Source organism: Phocoena sinus, chromosome 14 (genome assembly GCF_008692025.1).
Source record: "Phocoena sinus isolate mPhoSin1 chromosome 14, mPhoSin1.pri, whole genome shotgun sequence".
Taxonomy (NCBI): domain Eukaryota; kingdom Metazoa; phylum Chordata; class Mammalia; order Artiodactyla; family Phocoenidae; genus Phocoena; species Phocoena sinus.
Genome location: NC_045776.1, coordinates 26492830 through 26514635, shown reverse-complemented (window position 1 = coordinate 26514635; position 21806 = coordinate 26492830). Strand labels below are relative to the sequence as shown.

The 21806-nt window shown below is 40.6% G+C and overlaps 1 protein-coding gene across 1 annotated transcript in view; it reads right to left on the bottom strand.

Moving 5' to 3' along the window:
• Positions 1-4849: 4849 nt before the first annotated feature.
• The window catches only part of SKOR2 (SKI family transcriptional corepressor 2), a 42086-nt gene continuing 25129 nt past the window's right edge, over positions 4850-21806 (bottom strand). The window contains exons 7-9 of the mRNA XM_032603255.1: positions 18986-19053; positions 10501-10566; positions 4850-5572 (exon numbers count right to left, since the gene is read on the bottom strand). Coding sequence (XP_032459146.1) covers positions 10504-10566; positions 18986-19053 — 131 coding nt within the window. The 3' untranslated portion in view covers positions 4850-5572; positions 10501-10503. The remainder of the gene's footprint in view (positions 5573-10500; positions 10567-18985; positions 19054-21806) is intronic.

Here is a 21806-nt window from a genome sequence, read left to right as displayed (position 1 = left end):
CATTCCGCGGAGCGGCTGGGCCCATGAGCCATGGCCTCTGGGCCTGTGCGTCCGGAGCCTGTGCTCCGCAACAGGAGAGGCCACAGCAGTGAGAGGCCCGTGTACTGCAAAAAAAAAAAAAAGACACTTAGCACAAAGCTCGGCTTATTGTCATCACTCCCTGAAAGTTGGCTGCTGTTATTATTGGCTGCCAAGTAATTGGATGATAGTGCCATATAAGTAGAGGGATGAGAAAGCAACCACATATAAAATCACAGTTTCACCAATGATTGTTTAGTACTGAATTCAAACAGTATTTAACCATGTTTTAAAGCGCACGATTTGGGGGAAATGTTGATACTTTATAAAGTCAATCTCTAGAGGGCCATAAAAGCTATTTTAATCACTACAACTAATTACAAGGAAGTATATAAATCAATAAACTTTGCTAAATGGTCTAAAATATAATAAAGGAAGCCATCATTAACAATCATCCAGGAAGCCACTGTTTTTAATAGTGAGATGATATAAAAGTTGGATGAGAAGAATGAATTTTATTATTTGAAAACTTCCGATGTTACCAATGCTTTCAGGGAACTTCTTAATTTAGTACAGAGTCGTGAATTTTCAGAATGATTATTTACTTTAGGTAACTTGAGTTTATTACTTCTAAATTACATGTATATTAGGCCTGGTCTGGAAATTTGCAGAAAGGTATTCTCAGCTCTTAGTGTTCTTCCCATACTTTCTCAGCTTAAAACAAGCCCCCTTTCCATTCCCCCTCCCAAAGCTGCAGCACTATTTCAAAGCCCGAATCAAGACTGGAGTCAAGGGGCATTTAGAACGCTTTAGCTCTCTTCTAGTTTTGTATGGCAGTTTCTGACCCAAGTCCGGGAGTCCCAGGGCTACCACCTCATCTCCCAAGCTTACCTTGCTGCCCCCTGACTAGGAGAGCCAATGCCCGTATGGGTTCCTGAGCCAAATTCCTCTCTGCCTGTCACATCCCTGAGTCAAGGACTGAGCTTGCTTATTGCCACACTATTTATTCTTAGTGGTGTGTTTCCCTGAGGATGGAACCTGCCCATGAAGGCCAAGTGAGTATCAGGAGCCTGTTATCATGGATAATGATGATTGACAGCCTCCTGCTCCGGAAATGCCTGTGCTGCAGAGCTCTATTCCCTTGTGGGGTCCCAGCTACACACCTGGTCACGGCTTTGCTCACCTTTTGGACAGCGTACCTTTCCAACCCAGTTTCTGTCCTACTCTGGGGAGCAGATCAAGTTCAGGTCCAGTGCCTCCCCCCATCTTCACCTGTCTATATTACCAGAGAAGTCGTAGACCTGCTCAGCTGTGATGATGAGGCCATGAGATTAAGTAGGAAAAGCTTGCCACGGCAGTAAGAACTGGATTTGAGGCTGGACTCAGCAATGAAATAGACTTCGTAATCACTGACCTCCGTTAGCTAAATCAAAGGGCTAATGAGAAGGTAAGATGATGTAACCAGCATAAATACGCATTGGAAAGTTGTCACACAAATAGGAAGTTGTGTTCCTGTTGGCTGATCACAGCCCCCACATAGAGAAAAAGGTTTTGTAATCAGAGTTAACAGAATAGCTAAAGTAACAGCGGTTAAACAAGATAGAACCTCATTTCTCTCCTATATAAAGGTAGCTTGGAAGTGGGCACTCCAGAGTTGGCATGGGGGCTCAGTAGCTGTTAGAGACCGGGGCTCCTATTACCTTTCTGTGCCACGCTAGCATATGGCTTCTATCTTAAAAGTCACCTCACGGTTCAAGAAGACTTCTGAGGCTCCCTCCACCTTACAGACTTCAGAAAAGAGGGAAAGGGAAGAGAAAAGAGAAACGCTGCCTAACGAAGCCAAGCTCTTTTGAAGTGACCTTCCTGAGAGGTCCACATATCTTTACCTACATCTTCTTGGCCAGAACATAGTCACACAGCCACATCTAACAGCACGTATGCCTCGGAGATGTAGTCTGATTTTATCTAGGTGTATTGCCACCTGAGAATGGTCTGTTGGAGGGCAACCAGCAATTTGCCACATATAGTCATTCAGAACCAAATGAAATGTCAACATTCTCTGAGAGAGAGTTTAAAGTGATAACAGTGAAATGAGCCGCTCTTATGATTGGCCCAAATAAAATAGGTGAGACTCACTCACTTATTCAATAAAAAATGTTTTGTGTAGCTACTGCATGCCAGGGACTATTCTCAGCACGAGGTGCTGAGTGGTAGTGGGCTGAAACAAAGGTCCTTGCCCTCCGAATGTTTACAGTGTATACCTTCCCACGTAGGAGTGTATAATTACAAACTGTGATGTAGGTTGTGTATGGGAAATCTTGTAAGATGGTCGCACTTGAACTTTGTGCACTCAACTCTGTAGAGGGAGACAGAGGAGCTCTCCTCATCAGGCCTGGAATTGGCTGGAAGCACCCCACTGAATGACGTGGTTACACATCCTCAGCATGGCGATCGTGGTCCTCTCCTCTGACCTTCCTCACTGCTGACCAAGGCTGCTTTAAACTCTTACCCTTAAATGAAAGTGATCTTCTCTGCTTGATTATATCTCCTGTAGCTAGGAGAGAAGTCTTCTCTATCTTCCAGAGAGCCGAGGCTACACTTTTTGTACAATCAAAGGAAATTGGGATACGATGTCCCACTCTCCTTGCCTGTGGCAAATAGATGAGCAATTATTCAGGCATTCTGAGGGTCAAAACCATCAGTCTGAAATGTCTAGTCTACCCCAGTAGGATAGGCCTGGGTTTCTGCTTTGATTTGCTATGGCCCTTTCTGATCTTACCATCTCATTTGGAATTAAAACAGAACCTTTTATTTGCATTGCTTGTATTCTTCATTAGCTAATGTTTGGGTTGACCTTGGGATGATAAAATAGTCGAAGAAAAGAACACAGCATTTTTTGCTTGTCATTTTATTTGCCAAGAATTTCCCTTGTCCTTCTGAAGAGTGGCTTTATTTTTAGCCTCGTGCAGCACTCTAAATGGATGTCCTGTCTGTTTCCACAGGCGGCTCAGATAACCCAATCACATCCAGCTTTAGGGACAAATTCTGTTCGTCCCAACTCTGAAGCATCAAGCATTGTTAGAATAGAGAGGAGGTATTCACTCGCCTCAATGAGAAAATATATGGGTTAATGATGTTTCCGTATTACATGTTGGATTTCCTTCTGAAGGTTTTGGCTTTTAGTGTATAACTTCATGGTTGCATGGAGAATTGATAGTCTCTAGTGTTTGAAAGGAATAGACTCAGTCTGATAAAATACCTCAAGAAATGGGGAGACTCTAAGGCCATGAGGGAAAGGGCAACAGGAGTCTCCTAGTGCTCCGGGAAAGATGCACAGCTGGGCTTCCATGGAGCCTGGAATTTAGGTGGAGAGCCAGAAGGCACTAATGTAGTTTCAGCATCCTAGCAGCACAGGCCAACGGACTTCCACACTGAACTCCTCTAGGCTCTAAGACATACCTGGCAAGTTATCTCGTTCTAATTTTTCTTTTGCTACAAGATCATTTGCTGATATTTTAACACTAACAACTCTGAGACATTTAAAGTTGCAACTGGAAAGAAAAGAACGACGTTTCAGGCTCGTTTACGTGGACAGATGATGTAGCTGCAGGACGAAGACCTTAAATTCATCCACAAATCTTTTTTTTTTTAATCCACAAATCTTTAGCTCCCTCTGGAGCTGCTGCTCTCGCTCTGAGAAGCTATCTGGTCCCTGAGTTTGCACTGGGTTCTGCAGAAAATGACCTCTGCTGTCCCCTGGTGGCTGGTCATGAAGCCAGGTTTGTGTCCTCCCTGGTCATTTTCTGTCACTTCTGGTATTACTGGCTGAGAGTATAAAGCTAAGGATGCTAGGCTTCCATCCCTATGTGTAATTTAAAGCTTACATAGGAGAAAAAGCTCCGCCAACTTGACTGACCAGCTACCCCCACCCCGGTGTCAAGCACAGCTGTCAGTTTCGGAAGCGTGTGCCACGTCTGAAGGGCTGTGTGAGCCCCATGCCCAGGCTCCGGGAAGAACTTCCTCCTCTCCGTGGTTAGCTGCACCATCTTCACATTATTTCTTTTGCTAGTGGTCACGGGGAACCTGTCCTCAGACTCCAGTACTTGGTTTATAACCCTTCTCTGACCCATGGTCCCATCCTTCATGGTCTGGGAAGAAAATCACTAATGAGTATCCCTCCTTTGGTTTCTTAATGTGGCAGCTAAGGATAAGAAAATTTATCTCAAGGGAGAATTGTCACGGTTTTTCTTTTTTGATAGTTTATGATAATGAAGATCGTGGGTAAAAGTATCAAGTATCATGGCAATGCATTTTAAACTTCTTTTGAAATCTGTCGAGGGATGCCATTGGTGAGATGCCTCTTCAGTTAGGATGGTCGTTGGCAATTCCAGGGCAGGAGATCATCCACAGAAGACTTCTGTTCAACCCAGCATTACTCTAGAAATCCTGGCTCCAAAGGGTCACCATTTTGGCCCTTCTATCTCTCTCATCTGAGAGGCAGAATTTTTGGCATAAAATGATCTCATGGACTTTGATTCAACATCACGGTAAGGAGGAAGGCACACTATCGACTTCCTCACTAACGCTGTTAGGAGACCTAGCTGGAATTTAGAACCTTCCCTTACCCATACAAAGATCCTATCATGCTGGGGAGGACTCCAGTTGCTGACAAGGGCCAAAGGCTAATTTAGACTTTAATAACCATTTTTGAAGGAATTTCATTTTCAAAAATAATTTATTCAAATATTTTATGCCAAAATAATTCTAAAATGTATTAGTTTCTATTAGTTGCCCCCAAGCAAATGTGCATTTAACTACATGAACACAACCATTACTTCATAGTTTTTTTATTATAGACTTTTTTTATACACATGAATGTTAAAGAAACTACAACAGAGTTAAATACCATTTTTGATAACATGATTATATTCTTAATTACACTCAATATTAAACTGTAAAATATTTCCAAAGGAATACAATCTTCATTCATATAGCAGGCAAAATACCAGAGAGGAAGGGGCCACGCATAAGTCCGTCCACTTTGCTGGGAAAAGCAGGTTTTACGGCTGATGCCATCCTAGCTGTCGAAACGTGATCCCCCCCTCCTAGGACAGGTCTTGTGTTGTCTTTTCACCAAGAATCACTTCTTCAAACGTAAAAGACGGTCTCATAGAGCTGCTCTCTCCAAGTATGTAGCACAGAGATCCCCTGGGACCGTCCATGGATTTCCCACCCCGCTTGGCTAACAGCACTGCCGCGCTCTGGGTTCGGTTGGCCTATAAAAACACAGACTCAAACTTTGGTTCCACCAAAAGATGCAACAAGCGTTGACTGCTCTGGTTGGCTCCCCCCTCCCCCAACTAATGAATGGCTGCTACAGTCTATTTTACATGGTTGTCCATGCTGCTTTGAGGTCACTTGTCCTTGGGTTCTCCCGAACCTGATTTTATATTTGATTCCCAAGCCCTTTCAATTTTCAGCCTCTGTGCAGGTCGGAAGTACTCAGGGGCAGTCTGTATCTTACAAGAGAACAAGAGTAAGTGGTTCTGTGCACCTGGGATAAGACAAAAAGCACAGAATGACAACCTCAGTGTGACACAATCAGATAATTTAAAAACATTTAAAGTAATATTTAGTATATCCTTCAGAGAAGACATTTTTAGTACAGTTTGAATAAAAATGTTTAAACAGTGACCATGAAAGCATCTTCCTTTTCCCATATATTTGCCTGCCACCTTACGTGATGCATCTCTGCTGACAGCCAAACTAGAACTATTACATCAGAGCGTGCTGGTTTGCTATGCCTTCTTTACAGTAAAGTCATTTTGCTGGGCTCCAGAAGCTCCAATTTGTTGTTGAGCAAACATTAAGACAGCCTGTGGTAAAAGGGGCAGACAGAAATTCATGCACTGGTGCCCTGCTGGCTTTGGCTGAATGGTCCAAGTTACATCCATTTCTCTTGTCCTGGGGTGTTAGGGCAGCTATAGAGGTTTTGCGATTCAACATCAGTGAAACCACTGGATTGGTTACTAACTGCCTATTTATAACTGATCATGGGAGATGTGAATTAGGCCACGATTTCAGGTCACAAGTCAGGGGAGAGCAGATGAAGTGTGGGCTGCAGAGCCAGGCGGCCTGGTTCAAATTCTGCCACTCGTTATAGCAGTGAGACCACACAACCTCCCCATCTCCGCGTTTCTGCTTGCTCAGCTGTAGAGTGGTGAGAGTAGCAGTACTTCTCTCAATGGGTTGTTTTGAAGATTACATAAGATAATTGACGTAAAGCCCTTCGAAGCGTGGCAGCGCACTGCCATTCTCAACGGAGATTCTTGAAAGAACCTGGTTCTCTTTTGTTTGAGGACAGAGGCGAGAAATGGACATGCCCCCCCCCCCGCCCCCCATCTTTGATCGTTACAAAAGGAAGACACAGAATGTTCAATTACAATCCCTCCACACCCCTTTAAGACCTTTCTCTTGCTATTCTTTTCGTAGCAATTATCCCAGAATTAAAATAAAAATAACAAAATAAAAATAACAGGAGTTTGCCAAAGAGTTAGATATTGTTAGGATAGGGGAAAAAATGATACTTTCACACTCTCTAGGAGGATGCTAAGTAGCAATTAGTGATGAAGAAAATGAAGACCTAAGGCAAAAAGTAGGTGGGTTACACCCTTAGGTGTTATATAGGGTTTTATATGAACAGATTTTAATAAAAGCAGCCCCTTTGTGAGAGAGAATCTGGCAGAAGACTGGCATGCAAGAGTGAGAGTCAAAATTTAGACCTGGCAGAGACTTTGATCAGGTTTGGCCATCCACGGTTCATAGATAAGAGTAAGCCTCGAAGAGATTAAATGATATCACTTCAGATGACAAAGGGAAGTAGTGTCAGATTTAGAAGCCAGACTCCCCAAACCAGCCCAATGATCCTAGAAAGACAGAGAAGGGGCTTAGAGTCAAACAGACCTGTATTGAATCCTGGCTTTGTCACTTTTGAGCTAAGTGACCTCACTGATCCTCTGCATTCTCATGTATAAAATGGAGATAGTAATAGGATCAACCTCATAGACTTGTAAAGATCAAACGAGAGAATGCGGCAGCTTAACCCAGCATCTGGCATGGGTAGCGCTCAATGAATGACGGTTATTATTATTTCCAGCTTGTTCAGCAGGTTTCTGTATGACTATGAATGAGCCCTATCCTATGATTCACTTTCCACTCAAGTAAAATGACTGAGTTCTCTGTGAAAGACCTAAGTATTTCACCGAGTCACAGGGACGACGCTTGCATCATGTTAAAAGGAGCTTGGGGCAAAAAGAATGTAAAGTAATATTAAACTGGTGTTATTAACATCATGACATTTTTATTTGGGGTGCAGATTTCACACAGATTATCCTGGAGCGTCTGTGTAGGGACTGGGGCACGTTAATAAGCAAAGGTAAGAAGACCGTCAGGAGTAATTCCGGTGTTGAAAACAGTTCCAGATGAAAGGATAATACACATAGCATTTTGAAATATTTTTTCCAATCACTTCCACTGTATTCGTGAGCTCACGATAAAGCAAATATGCAGGGCAGTGCAACATCTAATCTACAAGGGCTTCTTTTAGAAAGTAGTTTGAAGATAAATAAAATAAACTACAGTTTACACAGCTGGTAGCTAAACAAATAGAATTCATTGCCCCAAAGGGAACTTCAACTAGGTTGAAGAAAGGTTTAGATAAATCCATGGATGATGGATCTTTAAGGAGTTCTTAAGGGAAAGTTAAGAGTTATTCAGTGTACATGCCTGAAGTTTGAGGTTGGTGCTGTTAAGAACAACAATTTGGCTCTTCTAACAGAATTGCACTGTTAGCCCCCTGGTATGGGTGGACTTTTATTTTGATTCGACATGGAATTTCTTGTGTCCTAACGTAGGGCAAAAATGATTTGTAGAGCAGTGATATGTGGCAATACTTCCTCAGCTTATTAAGTGGATTGCCTGTGGTTTTGAAAAGCTTCCTCCTCAAGACAGTCATATTGGAATTCACTGGGTGGCAAGAACACAGCACACTACCTTAAGGGTCACTCTTGCATAAGACATTAATGTATCAGTCCCTAATTTGGAAACCTGTGGTCACTCAGCAAGACAGAACTTGTTTCTCTCCCTTGGTGTAATGATTTTTATTCTGTCATCTCTCTTGGGGTAATTCCTTGCAGGCTTGGCGTGTTGAGAATCGAATACTGCCTCTAACAATATGGTTGTGATTCTCTGCTTGGCTGATTTAGCTCAGCATTTAAGTAACCACTAATCTTCTGAAAGCACCAGGGTCTACTTAGAGCAATCCCTGTTGTCTGCAAGGATGGAAACAAAATCAGCATGGAGGAAGCATTAGTTACTAAACACAAATCAATCTTTTTTTTTTTTTCCCCCACCTCACTGTACACTACGTCACCATCAAAGGTGTGGTTTCTGGGCAGTAAGTGTTCATTTTGTAGCTGCAAGAGCAGCTCGTGTCTGACAAGCAGAGAAGATGAGTCAGGGAAGTGGAAGGGTAGAAAGAGAGTTTATTGAAGTTCCTAAGTATGAATCAAACTACATTCTAATGGATGAATCACAAACGTGGAGTGAAAGAAGCCAGATACAAGAGAATGTTCTATAAAATGTCCTTTACTAAAGTTCAAAAACAGGTAAAACCAATCTTTTGTAGCTGGGTAGGGGCACAAGGTAGCTATCTGGGTGCTAGAAACCTAAGCAAGTTCACTGAGCTCTGATGTGTTGACTTCATGACTTGACGACTTATAGGCTTAGGAGAATGTGTGTTATATTTCAATAAGAAGGTTACTTAAAAAAACACATCCCAATATATACTTTTTGATTTGAAAGAAAAGTAGTTTGACATTTTCAAACTTTTATATATATGGGTTTGTCAGCGTTAATTTGGATGATTTTTGCTTTGATTACCTTGATATGCTGCGTTAAGATTTATTAGACTCTGAATGTTCTAAAACTATTCATTTCACACTGCTGGGTCAAATCTGGTCTACAATGATGAGAAAGAAACCACCCAAGTCAAGTTCAGACGTAAGAAAAATACCTGAAGATATAGAATGAAACCAAACTCACAGGTCCATTTGTGCCTGACTTCATGGAGATGGAAACAGAATGACATTATCTGAGCGACTCTGTTGCTAAACATCTGCTCACAGAAGACAGGAAGTCCCTATTTAAGGAGCAAGCAGGCACTGCTGTTAAATCAGGAGCCCTAGAATCTCCTCCTGGCTTTGTAACAGAGACATAAAACATCACATCTCTCTTCACTGTACCTTGGTTCCCTGTGTGTAAAATTAAGGGAAAGCATATGAATGAGAGACTGTCTTGGAAAGAGTTTTGAGCTCCTAATGAAATGTGACATACATATAACTGTTTCAGAAAAATACTGAAGATTACCACCAATGAAGGTAATGACAAGAAGTAGAACTGTCATGTGCACATGGTAGAGGAGGCTTGTGATATGCAGAAAAGAGGCATGAAGGAAAGAAAAGGAACCACGAACCTGCACTGCACAGAGTATTTTTGGCCAGTCAATTCTATTGAATTGAAAATATGTTCCAGAGGGAAGGAGTGGCAAGAATCACTCTGATGGGAACAAATACAACTGATAAATGACCACAATCCTAGTTAGCCATGAGCACTTATAAATACCACCTCTGACATCTGAGTTTTTTCCTGATTTAGCAGTTCCAACTGCTAGGTCATCCTAATGTATTGTTAGAGAAACAACAATATCCTAGTTTTTGCATTCCTTCAATTCTAACGATTATTTATATCTTCTGCCATATCATCAAAAAGTTGCTTTTGAAATGTTTAGGTATATTCTGAATATAGTCATTGAATTTTTACTGTCTTCTTTTCCTTAGGAGTCCAGAATATTTGTCTTTCAAATTGCTGTCAGGTATGTGACATTGGATCTGGCTTCAGCTGTAGAGAAACAAGGATTGTTTTAGGGAAAGAATGAATGACTAATTCTGCAGCAGAAGTTCTCGAAGGTCTATGTCGCACGCAGTTATTCATAGCACCATCTGTCAGTAATTCACTGAAAGTCGGATTTCAGGAAGACATTTTGGAAGCAAAGGAGAGACAGAGAAGAAAAAACATAATAAGCATGGCTTCTGACACTCCGGTTTCCTTCAGAGGACCAGGAATCAGGGTGTCAGGAGGAACCGGAAAGAGCAGAAAACCTTAAAACAAAATGAAGATCACATCTACAAGACTGAACTGAGAATTTCCTTAGTTTTAGAAATTTTCCACAGAATTTATAAGATGCACTTAGCCATTTATTTAGGAAGCCCCATGCCTAGAATGAAGTTCAACAGTGTATCAGCTTAAACACAGGATGCAACATCATCAGTCCCCTGGGCTATTTCAAGTACATCAGTAAAGAACACAGCCGAGCAATGACAATTCAGAGAGTTAAGGAAAATCTGTTTCCTCTGGTGAGCTCACCTTTTAGCTTTTGCTGAGATGGGCACCTAGCTTTTCTTTCCTGATCAAGCTTGCTGCATAGGGAATCTGTAAGATAAAAACAAGCAAAACTATCCAGGTGAGCAAAATTTGGAGACATGTATAATGGAGACCCTTCATTGTGCCTAAATTTGAATGCTGGTGAATCTGCCCTGAGGACAAAAGGTCTCCATCTGCCCGGCAGTATGGGGCTTCTGGGGCATAGCATGTCTAAGGCCTGTTAAAAAGCAATCAGGACAGAACAGGTGATCACACTAGGTTGTTGCTACAGCTAGTCTCTGAGGTTCCTATGTGACATTTCACTGCACTTAATAATTTGCACTTAATAATATGGTACTTATTTCTATTTATGTATGAAAATTAAGTTATAACGTATGTCCAAGGTCGCAAAACAAGAATGTGATTACAAACTAGTTTAGTGTAATTTTTCATTTAATTAGAGTGAGGAAATATGCTATCATTATAAATCACAAATAAGATTAACTAAACACAAACTATTACTCTGGGTAATTTCCCAATAACTACTAAAAGCATCAGAAATAATTGCACTGAATGGAAAATATGACCCTTGAGAATTCTACCTGGATAAACTTGAAAAGTACTTTTCAATAGTGGGGTTTTGAATGAAAGTCTATCGCATTTGATATGCTACTTTTCATTAGAAAATTCAAATTGTTGAAACTGGACTACATGTATTATTTAGATTTGCCTCTCTACTAACCCTAGTCATGCTACTTACCTTCATCATTATAAGGCTAAATTCAGGACTCTAATGATATAAATCTGTTTTACATTTAAAGAAATATTCAGCCTTCTAGAATGTAACATGGACTATGGCTGATATTATATAAAAGCAGTGAAGGAAAGAAAATTATAGTCATTCAAGTAGTTAATATTTTGAATACTGTTATATACATTCCCCATATCCCCGGCATATTTATGTTTTGCTCTCCTGATCTACCAGTCCATAAACATGAACCTTTATTAATGGAAAGGAACTACAAATCTATAGTGATGCTTGTGGCTAAGACTAGCTGGACCATTTTGCCATAATAACTGGTTAGCTGAATCAAACAAGTCTTTTCTTTTTTAATTAATTAATTTATTTTTGGCTGCGTTGGGTCTTCATTGCTGCGCACAGGCTTTCTCTAGTTGTGGCGAGTGGGGGCTACTCTTTGTTGCAGTGCGCGGGGCTTCTCATTGCGGTGGCTTCTCTTGTCGCAGAGCACAGGCTCTAGGCGTGTGAGCTTCGGTAGTTGTGGCACGTGGGCTCAGTAGTTGTAGCTCACAGGCTCTAGAGCGCAGGTTCAGTAGTTGTGGTGCACGGGCTTAGTTGCTCCGCGGCATGTGGGATCTTCCTGGCCCAGGGCTTGAACCCATATCCCCTGCATTGGCAGGCGGATTCTTAACTACTGTGCCACCAGGGAAGCCCTCAAACAGTCTTTAATGAAAAAAAGAGAGAAGACTAAAATAACCACCTCACTATCTTGATACACAGCCACAACATGGATGTATACGATAGAGACATATCTGATAAAGGCCATAATAGCAGCATCGAAATTAATGGTTCATATAGGACCATAAATAGTTGTGTCCTAATCTCATACTTAGGACGAGAGTTGAGATTAGCTAGATAACTATGACAAGAATAGTTACACTGGGACCTACTCTAGTTACCTCTTCTTTCCACTCTGGGTTATGCTATACCTGCTATTAACAGAGACATACTTGAATCCTGATTTTCCATTATGGTGTATGAAACAATATGCCAAAACACATGGATCACCTCTTTCTTTAGATGCATGATGTCAGAGAGCTTTGAATGGAATTCTATTATTTAGGATAACAAGTAGAAATGATGTAAACCTTGGGGTATAAGGATTACCTAATAAACTGTATTTGTGTCACTCTCCCATTTAGAAAGCATTCTCAACATCAAGATTAGATGCCACGAAGATTTAGTAAGTGTCTGTTCTGTGCCAGGCACTGCACGAGATAAGTTAATATCACCATGCGCCATCTCATCAAAGCCAGTAAACTACTCATCCTAACCCAAAGAAAACTGCCTGAAGGGCACTGCTTTCAGATCTAAGTCTGAATGTCTTTTTCTTTTTTTCAGAAACAACAATGTAGCATTTCATTAAGATGGGAAGCTGATAAGGAAATTTAAGAAAAGGACTCAGGAAAGAAAGGACATTTCCAAATAAGCACGTTTGATCCCCAAATCTCCAGACTGAAATTTAAATCTGTGTGAAGAATTATTAATCTCAGGTTGTGAGCTGAGAGTCATTAATCCCAAGTCTTAAGTCATGAATGATTAATAAAGAATATATTAGCATATGGCCCGACTGTTCACGGAAACTATCCTATTTCATTGATTCTAAGATGCAGTTTTTCCCCTCACATTTTAACACTTCTGAAGTTGGATGTACTATAATTGATGGTATCTGAGAATAATAGTTGGAAACTTCTTTTCTTATGATACATCAAGTAATGGGCACTTTTATGATTGATGGTGCTTCAGGTTCTAGACTCCCCAACTGGGGGAGCTCAGGATCTTAGAGGCTCCATTAAAGATAATTAGGCCATGTAAATCTCCTATAATAGAACTTATAAAAGCTTTCTTTTCATTCTGACCAGCTTGGAAATCACCAAGACTGGCATGGACAAAACACCTCAAAGTTGCTACATAACTTCTAAATCACCTAGTTGGCTCTAGTCTATCAAAAGTATTGAGATTTTACCAAAAAAGATAATTTCCTAGATTGTGCCAAGAGAGTTAGCCTGAGCTCAGACATTAAGGTGGGCCAACATCTCAAAAGGAGAAAGACGAGAAAAAGGATATATAATTAAGAAACGAGTCATTGCTTTGTCAAGATGCAAGGCAATAGATCAATAATTGGAAAAGGACCCACTGTAGTCAAAGTCTGTCTCCTGGAGAATCTTCAGGCAGCTTCCAAGGAAGTTCAGACTTACATCAAGTCCTCTACTTGTTACATATTTAGTCACAAAATCAAAATCTTCTAGGGGGCCCAGGAATCTTTTTCTAAAAATAAAGTGCTCTATCTACCTTTTAAAAATATGTGAAACATATTTTAAAAAACTCTCCGTGTTCAGACGGTAGAAATCTGGGTAAGTTCCCATCCTAATGAATACTGGAGATCCTCCAAGAAAAGACCACACTGAAGAGCTGTACCCTTGCCAAAGGGGGAGCACTCCTCCAGAAACGATAAAGACCTGTCACCGCTCCTTTCCCGGCAAGGAAGCACAGTGCTCACACCATCAGGAAGTTGTAAACTGACTTTTTACAAGTCCATGGTGAACGAAACATTAGTACTAAATCTACTGGTTGAACATTAATTTTAATTGAGGCTTTAATGAGGAACTTTGAGACTGGTTCCCTCTGGCTACGTGTGACTGCAGTGTTCTGGAAGAACAGCAGAGGGCACTTCAAGACTAGCATATTTTAAAGCACTTTTTCTCAATCTACGTGCCCCGTGGTAGCGATCCAGCAAGTTCAAAGTATGTGAATCTGGGTCTAGCCATTTATCATGTGCTTTCTGTTGCAGCTTCACAGTGTCCTTCAAGAACTATGACTAATGTCTTCAACAACTATGTCTTCAACTATGACATGCCTTCAACAAACCTACGGTAGTAGCTTATACATACATGTACTTGCTTTAAAAAATTGTTGCCAAATTAGCAATAAAAAATTGAAAAAAGGTTATCAAGGCATCACAGTAGTCTCGGCTCATGTTGTAAACGACATTATATTCCAGTCCTTGGAAAAACTTTAATCAAAAGGCTGTACACGTTATAGATGTAGAAAACAAACTTACGGTTACCAGGGGATAAGGGGGGAGGGATAAATTGGGAGATTGGAATTGATATGTACACACTACTATATATAAAGTAGATAACTAATAAGGACCTACTATATAGCACAGGGAACTCTACTCAATATTCTGTAATGGTCTATATGGGAAAAGAATCTAAAAAAGAGTGGATATATGTATACGTATAACTGACTCACTTTGCTGTACACTTGAAACTAACACAACATTGTAAATCAGCTATACTCTAATAAAAATCTTTTAAGAATGGTTATACACTTAGTAAAATGCCTTCACTTTCTTCTTTAAAAATTTTTTAAAAATTGAGATATAATTTACATATAACATTGTAATGGTTTCTTCACCTTCTTCTCAATCCTAAGGGATGATGGTTTTGTTTTAAAAATTGAACTTTTTTCCTAGAACCACAGCTCACTTGTGAATGAGAAACCTTTTGCTCTTTATTATACTAAACACTAACATCTTCATGAATGTGCTAAATTCTAAAACCTTTGTATTTGGTTCATATTGAGAAGAACATATTTCTTCGCTTGTATAAATAAATCTGGTTTGGTAATAAAAACGTTTTAAGCATTTGAAAACCCAGAGCAGAGGTGGGGGACTATAACACAGACTGTGATAAGGACTGTAAAACTCTCATTTTAAACTGTTTGTAAAAAAAAATATTAGCTTGTGGCCCATGTATATGTGTTAAATAAACTGCATATGCTTTAAATCTCACATTAGATAAATGCACATTTATTTATAAACACACAAAGAGAGTCAATCATTTGAGTCTATAGTCATCACAACTTTGCATTTAACAAACTGTAAAAGGAAGCAATGGTGTAGAAATTAGTCAGTGGAGAATCTAAAAATGCAGGAACCAAAGAAATTCATAAGTTTTCTTTCTATGGCAATGATACCCAAGATGCTTTCGATATCGTCTTGAATAAGAACACTGCAACAGCATAGGATAAATGCATTGTGGATCTATGGGAATTGTTACAAAATATGATGTTTTTAATATATTTCAATTCTCCATGACTGCAGAGTGGGTTTTTATTTCATCTAAAGGAAAAGATGCCTATTCTGTAAGCAAATGACTATTCTGTAATACATGCTTTGTAAACTTTAAATATAAAATAATTTAAACATAAAAGAATAAAATAATTTTTGGTGAATTGTTCTGTTCTCAAGGAGCAAAGCATGTAACTATGTTTACTGATGAATTAGAGCATTCAACTAAAAATATTGAGAAAGTCAATAATTGTGATGCCTAGCAACTTCTTGATAATATTTAGGTATAATTTTCTAAAGACATTTTTCTCCAGTTACTTTAGCAAATACAACAAGCTGAATAAGGGACAGGATAAGTTTCTGTTCAAGTAAACTTGAGTTTGCTGCCTCAGTTCTAAAGCAGATGGTATAGTGTGAACACAGGTCCTTCCTGCACAAATATATCTCTAGCCACCAGGGCTCAAATAGTTCCACTAATAGAGGTACTACTTTGAGAAGGGGCATGTCATTAAATTGATTACTTGTATTGGCACAGCATTTTATGTTTACATGTGCATTTCATGTTTATTAAACACTTGTGCCTTGTCATATCCCTATCAGGGTACTAGGTTGGACCTTATAACAGGTCCCTTTGGTCTAGAAACTGATAAAATGAACTATACAGGATGAATCTTGAACTCAAGTTTGCAGACTTTAAAGCTTGTATCTGTTAGTCACAAGGACAGTGCTGTAATACATAAGCTCCCAGTAATTCACTAGTATGCCTTCTTTTAGTAGTTTTGGTAGTAGTTTCCCAGCACAAAAAAAAAATTTGAGGAAATCAGGACCAAGCCAGGACAATTTGGAAAAGAATTAAGAGGATTGCTACATGACAGTATCAGCATTGGGTCAGGGGGCATCCATGGGTGGTGGTTAATTCAACAAATGTCTACTGATCCCTATTTGATGTTAGACACCATGCTAGGTGTCGAAGGTAGCATGAAGACCCGGGCATCTAAGGATACGGGACACAAAAGAAGGGGACGAAGCAGAAGGGACAAATCATGTCTATTTCACCAATTTTCATGTTGGTAGTCTGGATGTACTTTTGTGGATTTCAGGAATTATATTGTACCTACAAGGCTGGGGGAAAACATTCCAGCTCCTCCCAAAGAATTTAATTTGCAACCAGGAAAATTTACTATCTAGAGGGATATGAATTAATAACACTTGTCTAGATAAATAAATACATAATGATAAAATATTTTGCAATACAATATAATCAAGATATTTTGTAATACCAATTTGTATCTTCCATGTACCAAATATCTCAAAAGACAAGAGATATTTTTTCTTTTATTAATACTGCCTGCTTATTACATGAATGCAATATCATCTCCTCTTTTACTAAAGAAGCCAAATGTCAAAGAAAATTATGACATTAAAATTACATAACTGGCCTTAAATAACTGGCACTGAAATAATTATTTAGTTTCCTTTCCTAATGCCCCTTTTGCTACGCTCATCACCACCCAGCAGTCACACATTTTTGGTTGCATGTGTGGTAATTTTTGTTTTAAGAGTCTGAAAACGATATCCTATGTAAAATAAGTAAGGTCTTAAAATTTTATATCCTTCTATCTCTGATCCTATCTTTACATTCTTCCTTTGGACAAATAAAACAATACGTAAATTCACAGCAAGTAATGAGCAGCTCTTATTATCTAGGTATAAAAAGCTGCGAAGAGTAGATACTTTTTTTTTTTAACCCCTGTGGGGGATTAGTTTTCAATTGATTAAGAAAATCCTTCTATTCCCCAGTGAAGTTAGGTGCAAATAAAACTAACACAAACAAAACCAAAACAAGAAGAAAGATCCTGTTTAAGAGGGTCTTATGTTGAGGTGGTTTTCAGAACTGAGAGCTGTTGACCAGCACTTGAGATCCAGAAAACCTCAGAAGGAGGGTTAAAGTTAGAAGCAGTACTTTTAATAGAGTCCCTAGAATGGGGGAAAACATCATGAAATACAAGGCTGCTTTCAAAATGACTCTCAGCAATCTCCATTAACGCAAGCATGATTTCTCCCATGCAGAAAGGAAACATCAATAACCATCTTCCTTAAATAATCCTGACAGAAAGCTAGATGCCTGGCTCTCTAGACAAGACAGGCAGGTCTGCATAGATACATGCTTTGTGGTATAAGGATAACGTGGACCAGCTCAGAAACACCAAGCAACCCAAATTATAATAATCATGCTGTGAAGAGCACTAAGGATCAATGTATGTCTTTACCCAGGTGATTAAAAATATCTTATAGGGGCTTCCCTGGTGGCGCAGTGGTTGAGAGTCCGCCTGCCGATGCAGGGGACACAGGTTCGTGCCCCGGTCCAGGAGGATCCCACATGCCGCAGAGCGGCTAGGCCCGTGAGCCATGGCTGCTGAGTCTGTGCATCCGGAGCCTGTGCTCTGCAACGGGAGAGGCCACCACAGTGAGAGGCCCACGTACCGCAAAAAAAAAAAAAAAAAAATCTTATAAATGGACTTCTCTTGTGGCGCAGTGGTTAAGAAACTGCCTGCCAATGCAGGGGACACGAGTTTGAGCCCTGGTCAGGGAAGATCCCACATGCCGCAGAGCAACTAAGCCCGTGCACCACAACTACTGAGCCTGCTCTCTAGAGCCCGTGCATCACAACTACTGAGCCCATGTGCCACAACTACTGAAGCCCGTGTGCCTAGAGCCCGTGCTCCCCAACAAAGAGAAGCCACTGCAAGGAGAAGCCCGGCACCACAACAAAGAGTAACCCTCGCTAGCCGCAACTAGAGAAAGCCCGTGCACAGCAACGAAGACCCGACGCAGCCGTAAATAAATAAATAAATAAATAAATAATCGTACAAAAACTAAGCAGAAATTATTTCCCCATTGTACTCATGAAAATGAGGAAGCTTGGGAGACTGCTTTCAAAGCACTAATAAATAATACCAGATGTATCTGCATGGGGACAAAGGGTGAGGAATTCAGGGAAAAGAAAAAAAACAACTCAAAAAACGAAAAACATAAAACCTCGCAACATTTATTTATCACACATTTTCCTGTTTCCCTGTTTCTGTATAAATAGATCTTTGTCAGTGTCCACTTTCAGACATGATTAGGATAGAGTAACACACTTCATTTGGAAATAATTCGTTTCTTTTCATCGTCGTTCAAGTGAATTTAATTGATTTAATTGTATTTATACTAAGTTCTATTGACAGCAGAGGGCCTGCTCAGGTCTGGGTGGTGGAAGGAGGGGGAAGACAAAGACAATGGCCCTTCCCTGAGCTTCTGGTGCAGCCCAGCGCTGTGTTCGGAAGTCTGCACAGTGGAAGACAATGCAGGTACCTCTGGTTCACCCTCAGAGACAATGTACACATCTGTCTATTAACACATGGTAGGTAGTTACATTTAGAGGAAATGTACTGACACATCTGTGTATCCTGCATCTAAGTAAATCTCTTGGCAATTAGCATCTAAACCAGTGGAGAGGGAAGTGGACCAAAGGATTTCAAGGCAAAAACACAAACAGTTTCATACATGTTGGGTGGTTTGAAAACAAACCCATCACCTTGCATTTATTTTTAAGTAGAAATGCATCTTACAATTTGTAACTGTTGCACCATTTCTTCTCGGTAGGCTAGTTCCCTTTTCATTTGATCCTGAAAATTATCTGGTAGGAGTGAGAAACAGAGAAATAAATTAATTAAAGTGCAAAATCTACTATTGGTATATTTAGTAAAAATATTACTGACAGTCCCATAGAACTGCCCCTCCCCCCCCCCCCGCCCTTTGGTATTTTTAAAAGTAGACACTATAGTTGTTTGAAGAGATGTTTTATTCAAGACTGATTTAATCAGAATAGACAGTAAATCCTGAGAGGCAAAGGTCTATCTCTTATATTTCACAATATCACATAGCCCGTCTAGTATAATCCCTTGCACATAATAACTACTCAGGAATGTCGAGGGCAAGCATGTTCTCTAGTCTTTGAACACTTGAGCCAGTCACAGTACTGAGAGCTTCCACTGTCTTCAGAAGTCTAGTGCTAGTGACGGGGTGAAGTTCCGACAAAGCCCATCATAGGAAATGTGGACCCTTGTGCACGCGAACCCTTGGGTGATAAGACGTAGGTCTGTTAGATGTGCCTGCCTGGCTTCACTGCAGCTCATCTCACGTCTAAGAGAGTGAGTGATAAATGTATTCTGACTGGACTCTCCCAACCTGCAAACTCTCCCACCTGGTAGCAGCCTTATCTTACGTCCTCCTTGGGCCTATGTGGTTCTACAGACCTTGCCTCAATCTGAGAAGGAAGGAACTTTAAGACATATTGTGCAAAATATCTTTGCCATTCTACATATTGATCATTTTTATTGTATTTCCAGAAAGGAATGACTTCTTAATGTGCATCTTGTTCTTTCATCTTCTCCACTGATCTTTTTTAAAGTATGGACTTGGCTAACTTCAGCTTTTTCTGCTTTAAATGAGAAATTAACATGATTTCATATGAATCTGTGGTGGATGGTCAGGGCAGTGGCTTGAAGAAACCAGAAACTCTGTCATCATCTTTTCTCTTCCTTTCATCTCTACAGCCAACTGGTGTGTGAGTCCTGTATATTCTACCTCCATCCTCTCCTCTCTTTGCCATTGTTACCTCCCAAATGCAGACACCTCTTCCCTGAAAAGTTTCCCAACTGACCATCTGGCTTCCAAATCCCTTTCATTCTCCTGCTTAAAACTCCGTGAGGGTTTCCCATCGCTTTCAAGGTAATAAACCCTTTACCACTCATGAGATTCTGGATACTCAGAAACTAAAAACATTGTTCTTTTTATTTTTAAATTTTTATTTATTTATTTTTTTGCTGTATGCGGGCCTCTCACTGTTGTGGCCTCTCCCGTTGCGGAGCATAGGCTCCAGACACGCAGGCTCAGCGGCCATGGCTCACGGGCCCAGCCGCTCCGCGGCATGTGGGATCTTCCCGGACCGGGGCACGAACCCGTGTCCCCTGCATCGGCAGGCGGACTCTCAACCACCGCACCACCAGGGAAGCCCTATTTTTTTGATCTATCTTTCTACACTATTTGAATTCCTTCCCCAGCCTCAAGCATGTATTTTTAATTAATTAATTTTAAAAGACCTTTTCAAAAGAGCAGCTTTAGTTTCACAACAAAATTAAGGAGGTACAGAGATTTCCCATATACACTCTGTGCCTCCCCCCACGCACACAGCCTCCCCCATTATCAACATCACTCACCAGAATTTGTTTCCACGGATAAACCTACATTGACACCTCATTATTGCCCAAAGTCCATAGTTTACCTTAGGATTCACTCTTAGTGTTGGACATTCTATGGGTTTGGACAAATATCTAATAACATATGTCTATAATCACAATATCATACAGAGTATTTTCACTTCCCTGAAATCCTCTGGGCTCTGGTGATTCACTCCTCCCCTCCACTCCACCCCTAGCAGTCACTGATCTTTTTACTGTCTCCATAGTTTTGCCTTTTATAATACACATATTTTTAAGAAGACCCATTTCCTACTCTCAGCTCAGAATTTGATGTGAAAGGTACTGTAATAGAGGTAAGCCTGTGGTGCTATGCAAGGGTCAAGGAAGGAGCCCTCGGGTTCCCTTGGAGGATTAAGCAGGAGGAAAAGCTTGAGGAGGTGTGATCAGCGTTTTTCGCTAAGATGTGGAGGCGGGAGTAGGGAACGGCAAGTGGCTCAGCTGGTTGCAGCAAAGGGGGTAGAGGAAGCTCCTTCCACCACATCACCCACCAAACCACGCTCCAGTCCACACATGCATTGCACTCCCAGCCACTCTGTGTTTGCCACTGCTGTGGCCTGGCCCTTATAGCAAACATCTCCCTTTTCTTTAAAGTCCAGCTCAAACGTTCTGTCTTCTGAAATGTTCTCTCCAATTCTCCTGCCCTCTCCTGCCAGAATTAGCCACATTTCTCTTGTACTCCTCCAGCACTCTGTACCTACATTTGTTAATGCATCGATAATCCATACTATGATTAGTGGTTATACATCTGTCTCTCAGTGAAACAGTGAGGACAGGAAGATAAGTTTTAGACACTTTTAAAATTTCCAAAGCCCACCACAGGGCCTGGCACACAGCAGGGGCTCGTTAATGAATGAATAGAACAATAAAGTACCCACCAGAAGGTCTGGATTCTGCCTTGGACAGTAATTACCCCCCTCTGGAGGCTCAGACCCTCATCTGAACAAACAAGGGTGTGGAACGATGTGCTCTGTAAGGTCCTTTCTTGCTCTACTGCTCTAAGATTTGATGACAAGGTAAACTGATTTGGTTGGGCTCCACACACCCAGTTCTGTCTTTCCTGTGTTGGAAAATGGGGAGCTGGTAATTTTGACTTATACTGATGAAAATTAGAAGTCAGGTACTGTATGAG